The sequence below is a fragment of the Nuphar pumila genome, chromosome 10 (assembly GCF_984573655.1).
Source record: "Nuphar pumila chromosome 10, dmNupPumi1.hap1.1, whole genome shotgun sequence".
Lineage (NCBI taxonomy): Eukaryota > Viridiplantae > Streptophyta > Magnoliopsida > Nymphaeales > Nymphaeaceae > Nuphar > Nuphar pumila.
The window spans coordinates 101522337-101530988 of NC_143258.1; the positions used below are offsets into that span (position 1 = coordinate 101522337).

Sequence of the window (8652 nt, forward strand, 5' to 3'; positions counted from 1 at the left end):
GATTGTTGATTGGATGGTCCAACTTTATTTTATTATCTTAAAAAAAATCACGAGCACAATCCTTCCAAAATTCCTTTTTTTTTCGTCACATGGAGAAACGGTCACTTGCCCTCTTCCCTTTTATTACTTCTGTCAAGCTCAACGAAGTTGAAAGGTAATATGGAATGGCATGATGAAGGCTTTATTAAATAATTCGATTTTGGTTTGTGTTTTTTGAAAAAAATCTTCTCCACGAAGAAATATTTGATTTTGGTTTGTCTTTTTTTTTTTTTGAAACGTAAACGGGAATTGAATAAAAGTGCAAATAAACAACAAAACAGAACAGTATGGCATGAGGATATGAGGTATCCTCATGGAAGACGAGAAGAACTGACAGCCAGTCATTTGTTACAATTGGACGACAAAATTATTATAGTAGACAAGAACCCCGGTTGAAAACCGAGATCGATGCTCGGCATTGATCCACGACACATCTTCGGCCAGATTGCAACCACTGTGGACACCATATCCGACTGGATTTTATTGCAAAACCCTGTTGGGACGAGAGCAGTGGCGAATCCAGGATTTGGCTTAAAAGTGGGGTCGGCAAAAAAAATTATAATAAAATAAAATGATGTTATTTACTTAAACAACAGACTTAATCGATCATTGAAACACTATTAAGTTAGCATAAAATCGCCAGTTTCATTCTCAATAACCGCAATGGCACAGTAATTTCAGTAACTCGAAACAGAAAAAATCAAGATCGAAACACCGCAAATACACGAAAAAGTAAGAAAGTATTTAACCCAACTCTTGATTGAAAAAAAAAAAAAACAGAACAAATCTACAGATTCTACAACCATCGATAGAAAGAGAAACAAAAAACAGAAAGCGACATCACAAATTCATATTTACATGAAATTTAGGCTTCAGCAACAGAAGTATTAAAAGAACTGTAGATATAAAGAAAACCCAACACCAAGATAAAAAAAATTAACAAAATAACCATAAAAATAGGATAAGAAGAGGCAAGAAAAATGATTCAATGAATCAAACACAAGAAAATCCGAGATAAAGAACACAAAAAGAAAGACACTCCTTCTCATTGTTGTTTGCAAGAGAGAGAGAGAGAGAGAGAGAGAATTGCATCTAATGTTACTTTTCTTAAAATAGTAAGTGTAAATATAAATTTTGTGTTTCAATGTTTCAAAACTTTAGGAGGGGCTCCAGCCCCTCCTCACCCCCTGGATCTGTCCTTGGAGGAGAGGCAGCTTTGTCCGTAAACTGTCTATTGTTTCTTTCCTCCTAAATATATCCACCACTTCTTGATGAGGCCACCCCATTTTTAGGTGGACCTAGAGTGAGTTGCTAAAGCATGTGGATGGGTCGATCTGTAGTATCAAATCTGGATTCTGGACCAAACATATTTGGAAGAAGTGGCAAGACAAAAGCAAATGATGAGTTGTCTCGACATCAAGAAACATAGAGGGCATCTTTTGGCAAGTTGAATCCCAATATTTTAAAGTCTGTCCTGGGTATTAATCTTCCCCGCGACCAATGGGCACACGTTTGTCTAGTAGGAGCAGTGTGTGTGCGTCACCTTGTGTTACGTCTTGTATAACTAGTGGGAGTCTGCCTAACCCCAGCTTGCCTATCTAAAAAAAAAAAAAAATTTATTCCCAGCAATGAGAATTCTATCAAGCCCTCGGCATCGGGTGGCCTTTACGCCGAAGAATGTGCAGTGGGTATCAGTCCATACCATCCTCCAGGCAAGCCTCCTAGCATGAGGTAGTAGTGAATTGGCCATGCTTCGTAGGATTACACAAAACCTTAGTTGAATATGATGGGTGAATTTCTAGCCATACCTTTCCAAACTGAAGACCCTCTTTTCCATGGACTCCTCCGACTCCATGCTTGATGAAATTTGTGAGAAAAAATTATTCAATGCCAAAATGCCACCACCACTTACAAAGAAGTGCCTTATTCATCACACCATACTTTCTAATCCCAAGACCACCCTGCTTAAGTGGCATAGTAATGAGGTTCCAAGCCACTGGGGTCTAGCCAGGACCTAAACCACCCCCAAAGAAAGGTTATAAATTGACAGTTTAGTTAATTAGCTTTCACCTTTTTGTTGGCCTTAAAAGGCAACATGGTGGCCATGTGGCCCCTCTCATGCATGCATGAGATTCATGCGTTAAGGAGAGAGAAAGGCCTTATCTCTCATTAACACATAGGTTGGCCGTTTAATGGGCAAATCAAAAATATTTTTATATAAACTATTTTGAAATCAAAACTGAATTTGATTTTATTTTCTCTGAATTTCTTACCGCATAACATAAATATTACATTCTTATGGCTGGGAAAATGACTACTCACGAGAGAGCTATATATACCCTAGCCCCTACTCACCACATGTAGTAGAAAGCACAAATCACCTAAGCAAGTCGTATCCAAACCCTCCTCTCTTTATCTCTCTCACTCTATGCACACATACACGATCATAAAAAACCAATAGTGGTCTGAGAACAAGATTACCTGGTGTGCGTGGAGACTTGACGTGTGCAAGGACTCACTCCCACTTCACTAGGAGCCCTTCACCAAAAAAAATTTGTTCCTCAGGTACCCCTCATTGATCAATCTCAGAAAATCACGGCCCAATCCAGGTAGTGTTGTGTGAGGGAATCAGTTGCAGAGACAGTCGTGCTCGACACCAGAAAGAATCATCTGCAGACAGAGGGGGCCTCCATCGAAAGGACATCCTTGCTGGATGGTCAAGCCCGATGGTATTGCAAGAGTCGTATTACACAAATTGATTTTATTGCAAATTGCTATCAAGTTGAATTAAATACGCATTAAATGAGAATGTATATGGATGCATCTAATTGTGCATGACCAATTCTTATTGATAAACAAATATTAAAATCTGAAATGTAAGAATGTGCAATGGTGTATGACCATTGATTGGCATTTGCAACTGTGCATCCATGAGTCCAGAAGGGGGTCTGAATCTTTAATTAGATTCATATTATAAACTGCATGAACTTAATGAATTAAAAATGTTAATTATGTGACACTAAACTATTGATGCTTACAAAGATAGAGTAAGTGATACATATTGGGTTCATTAATATTATTTTTTAGAACGAAAAATTGTTCATTACTAGCCACGAAGATAGAGAAAGCTTCCACAGTGGACCACAAGGTGGATGGTTAGAAACTCATGAGTGAAAAACTGATGCATCAAGTTGACAATGTTGGGAGCACTCTCTTGATATGGTCATCCCTCATCCAAGGACTGGTGAAAGTTGCTCAACTAGGTACAAAGCTACAACTTGTATGAATACACTACTTGTGCCATGACCCTGATTCAGGTGATTGCTTGTGTCATACCAACAAGGCTAAGAAATGAAAGCTTAAATTGATTATGCATTTAGTTAGTCATGATACACATCATTTAAAAATAAAATCTAATTAAAGATAACTAAGTCACTCATGCATAAATGACAGTCGTTCTGCAATGGTAAGTGTAAGCATCCTTAACTGTTCATGCATATTTAATTGTTCATATATATTTAAAAGCACATGTATGAAAAAAAAATAAACAATTATGCATGATTGAAAATCGTGTGAGACATTATAATGAATGTATCTTTAAATTGATGATTGTTGTTGAAATGTGTGAGTTGTAGGAATATTCTTTTGTAAACTTATTTTAATTTACGAGTATTGAATAACATTTTCCTACTGAGGACTTGTTGAGTGTGATCCTATAATAAAATTTTACAGGTAATGAATAGATGACCAATGCAATGGTGGGAGGTTGCGGCGAGACCTGAGCCAAATCTTTTTTATTTATACAAGATTTTAGATTGTAGACATTCACAATTTTTATAGACTTTGAAAGAAACTCTAATATTATTATTTTAAATTTAGAATGGACTTTTATTAATATGTGAATATTGAAATTTAAGTTGATATATTGAATAGTGTGATAGTTTTGTAACTCGCTCAAACTCTTTATCTAATTTTTGAATTGTCGTTGTGATTTTTAAAACCATTTAATTTTTTTTTTTGGATTTTTGGGATAAAACTTTAAGGCGTTACACATTTGATCTCATCTATGACTCTGATGATTCTTATAAATAGTTAGGCAATGATAAACCAATAGTTAGTGATCCTTCTCATTTGCATCAGATACTTGTTTGCCACAAAATGTTAAGAGTTTTTTCTTTATACTTGGATGACTACTATGTTTACTTATTGAAAGAACTATGCTACTTAATATATCTTGATGACATGGAAGATAACTTGTCTGATAGTAGGATAATAAACTCACATGAATTAACAGAGTGGATAAAAGTCATAAGCCATAGATGAAAAAATTGAGTTCATTGAGAAAAACTAGGAAGCTCGATCAACCAAAAAGGGCTAGGCAATACCTTAACTTGCTATGGTTTTCTCATGCATTATTGGACTCAGTTGACCTGTGACCCACACTGGCTAAATGCTGAGAAACATGAGTCATTTTATCAATCCATGATGAGGAGCATTGGAGGCGTCTATTAAAAACCCATTCAAAGAAAGTCAATGTCCCTTGAAAAGGATCCTCGGGAGGGAGAAGACTTTTCCATAAGGAGAAATATGAACTCATTTTGATAGAAAGCACATTTTTTGCATTTATTATGTGGGCCCGGCAACATATTTCTTATGCAGATGTCACTGTGAAAGAATGCTTGTTTCATAGGAAAGGACAGGAAACAAACACCCCCTTCACGTTAGGATTTTTTTACGGTGCTTTTCTTTGGTGAAAGGCCTTTTTCTTACATATGGATTGAATTATCTTTGCTTCCTAGCAAATGATTCACCTCTAAATCATATTGAGAGGGAGAGAGAGTCTTTAGGCTCTTAAAGTTAGGTAAGGGTCCTTTTCTTTGGTAAAAGCTTTTACCTACCCATCGATTGGAATTATCTTTGCTTCCTTGCTAAGGACTCACCCTCTGCATCATGAATCAAGAGACCCAGATTTTGGGGATCTTAGCTACACCTGATATTGGCTCCCCCAAATGGCTTTCCCTCACAAAATTCCAAGGATGATTGTCATCTTCCTGCATTGAGGTAATGCATGTGCCAAAGGAACAGAAAGTCGTTTACCAAATCTGAGGATGAGCTACTATACTTGCATCTGGAATAGACACTAAAAAGCAGTGAAGATGCAATCTACGTGATAGATTCAATCACAGTACTGTCTTTTCCAATGAAAAAGATCATTGTACATGCTTACCTCTTTTGAAGACAGTGCACCGCTCAAAGCATCCTTGATGTTGCAATCAAGAGCCCAAAATAGTTTATGAAAGCATCCTTCAAACAAATGAAATGGATCAATTGGCAGACTGATCTAAAAGATGGATTGTCACGTCGACTCTTGCACATCCTTACTATTGAAAATGGCATAGGTCTTTAACATTGTGACAAATCTCATTCTCGGGCGAGAAAAAATCTCGTGTTATTTTAAAAAATCTAGTTTCCTTGAATAATATGAAGAAACATGAATAATATGAAGAAACTCAGAAAAAAGTGTGTTTATAACATCAATATCATGACATTGTCAAAAAAGGTGGAAATATCACGTTTTCAGTATATCATATTGGCGTCTGAAAAAAAATCAGGATAAAATCATGATATTTTCAAAACATCATCCATATTTCTAAACATGTTAGAACTGCTTTGTTGAAAAGTCTAAAACTGTTCTGTCTCTTAGTTGATTAATTCCCTACAAATAAAACAAAAAGCCATAAATTACAAACTAGAAGCCCCAAGAATTCAGTTCAGTTACACAAAACTAAGCTTTCAACAAAAACTATGCTTGCAACAAGTTTGCAAACAATGTCCACTTTCCATCGTTCAAAAAAAGTTCAACGGCCAAGGATTGGTTCTCCTTTTGACACCTCTACCTGTGGAAGTCGTGAGATCATCAACTACACTGGCACCTCTCTCTCTCTCTCAGTGTGAACTGCATGTTAACATGCTTATTATACATGCATTAGCACACACTATACTAGTCCTGTATATGTACAAGAATAAAAAATGCAACTGTTTTCCTACATAAAATTTTCTTCATTCGTGGCCACCATGGTGAAATTGAACACCAAGCGCTTGACAAAGTTTTAGAGAGAGAAAGCACAAATAAATTGCCAAAAGCCCACAACCCACAAACTTATCCAACTTCATCCCCCTCCTAGGCAATATGACGAGTGCCCAAATCACCCCGCTGGCAAGAAACGCCAATGTGACATAGAGAGTAGGGTCTTGTGGTACAAAAAATGAGTCCGGATAGCTTGACCAAGATGTGATCACAAAGGGCACACCCAGCCCTACCAATGTATTGAACATGGGCCCAGCATGGCAGCCAGACATGGCAGTCTGGGCCCCGTCGGCCCCACCGTTAACTGCGAGAGCCACGTTGGCAATGAGATCACCAATTGAATTCCCCCACGCAAGCACTGTGAGCCCTAGAATTGTAGGGCTTATCCCAATGACCTTCCCCAGTGCAACCAAGAGTGCAACCAACTCCTCTGCTATTAGGTACGTCCACGCGATACTCATGCAAAAGCCACCTACTAGCCAAGGTATACGAAAACGTGACGGTGGATGTGAGGCCTCGGTCAAGAACAAGGCAGCCAGTCCCAATATGACACCTGTAGTGCACCCGATGCCGTAAATAGGCAGCAATTCCTCGCCTCCTTGAGAGTCCCATATCACCGATAAAAAAACCGGCGACAAAACAGCTGAGAAAACCGCAAGCGGCTTGGACCATCTTTCTTCATTTACAACAGGAATTGTGAGCCATCTTGGCAGTGACAAGGGAATTAGAAGAGCTGTGGCAACCATGACCGCAACCGGTTTAGACCTGCCAAAGCAGCTAAGTTCCTGACTGCTGGCAGTTGCCACTAGTGGTGGCTTCTTATCAGCAGGGACTAAAAGGGGTGCTTTTAGATCACCATTTTCTTCATCAAAATGGAACATCTCCTTGCGTTTGCTGTCAAGGTAATGTGACAAATACACCACAAAAACATATATGGCATAGATCAAGGTAAAGCCTAGTGCACCCCAAAGGTTGATCTTTCCCATAATGAGAATTACTAGGAGAGTAACAAGGGTCAGTAAGAAGAAACATACATCTCTAATGAAGCTAGATCTGTCGATCGAGATGCCACTCGAGCTGACGGAGATTGACACGATCCCGGCGACGCCAGACGAGACGAAGAAGGCGCCACCGAGCACGCTGTTAAGTCCGACATCACCACCTCCTGTGCCCACAAAAGCCACTATGCTAGAGAACACATCAGGTGCACCATTGCCAAGTGAAAGGAGGGTCACCCCTGCAATTGTAGGGGAGAGTCCTAGCAGGGCAGACAAGTCCTTTAGGGAAGTGCAGAAGTACTCTGATGCAGTGTTGCCCAACAGATAGAACAAGATGACCAGCCATACGGTGAAGAGGTTGTACCCCAAAACGGGGTATTTACCATAGTAACAATAGAAGACAACAAGGTAGTCAATGTAACCTTCGGAATTGCATTCCTTATGGGACTTGACGTAAGAGCACTTGGTGGTGTGATCCTTGTACTCATGGATGAACGTGCAGGATCGCTCTTGGTTATCATCTGACGGTGGGGATTGCTTGAGGAATGGAAAGGCAGGAGGTGAGAGATGGATTGAGAGGTAAAGGGTCAAGAGAGTTAGGAAGGAAATGTTTAAGACAATCTGGGTCTTTCTCCCATGGTAGATAGAGAACGGATTGGCCATCCAATATTATATTTCAGAGAGAGAGAAAGAGAGAGATCAGAGATGGGTCTCTCTAGATAGGTCTTCCATGAGAGAGAGAGAGAGAGAGAGAGATTATTGGAAATTAGTAAAGTTTGTTGAAGGGGGTTCTAGGAATTGGTCTTATTTATAAGAGGAAAACGAGCTACAAGGTGATGAATGAGCTGTATGTTGATAGTGACAACTCGTCCATGGTCTCATGAGGTCCAAATGGGGGCGTTCTTGTTTGTTTCTTAGTGAGAGGAAGGGGTGAGCAGTGGAGTTTCACGAATGACAACAATGACCTTATATGAGTTAATGTGGGAAACTGATCCCTCATACGATATATGAGGGCTACCATCATATGAAGATTACAACCGTTTGATGTAACGAATCATCATCGTTCGACAGACGCCACCCACTGATCACAAACGCAAGGCAGGATGCCATTAACGGCGACACCATTCAAATGCTCAAAACAAAAAATAATCTAAAGTCATGTCCACTCCCGCCTGCTTCTCCGTGGACCCCTTTCCAGGCCCTACCTGATCTTCTCCTCTCCCGACACTGTGAGGATTGACCTCCCTTCTTTCTTCCCTCCCCTGCATCCTCTTCCCGTTCCCTTCCCCCAAAAGTACAATGTTTTCTCATCAGCTCTCTTCGGTGGTAACAGATCCTTCTCGAGGCCGTGAGATTGATTCGAAAACCATACCAATGGTAAGGGTTTTTCTTTGCATTTTATTTTTGGTGTTATAATGTTTTGAAACTGAAAGGTCTTGTAGGCTTGATTGCTTTTCAGAATATTTTGTTGATGACTTTTAGGTTCAATTGGATTAGGGAAAAGGTAAAATGGTCTCTCTCTCTCTC

At 39.3% G+C, this 8652-nt stretch overlaps 1 protein-coding gene across 1 annotated transcript; it reads right to left on the reverse strand.

Moving 5' to 3' along the window:
* Positions 1–6099: 6099 nt before the first annotated feature.
* On the reverse strand, positions 6100–7788 carry LOC149827632 (cation/calcium exchanger 1-like). The gene has a single exon (XM_090018544.1). It carries the CDS (start codon positions 7786–7788, stop codon positions 6100–6102), a length of 1689 nt encoding a protein of 562 aa, XP_089874670.1.
* Between the last annotated feature and the right edge of the window lie 864 nt (positions 7789–8652).

What these genes read in the sequence shown, in the direction of transcription:
- LOC149827632 (XM_090018544.1), bottom strand. Translation starts at nt 7,788, where the DNA reads ATGGCCAATCCGTTCTCTATCTACCATGGGAGAAAGACCCAGATTGTC.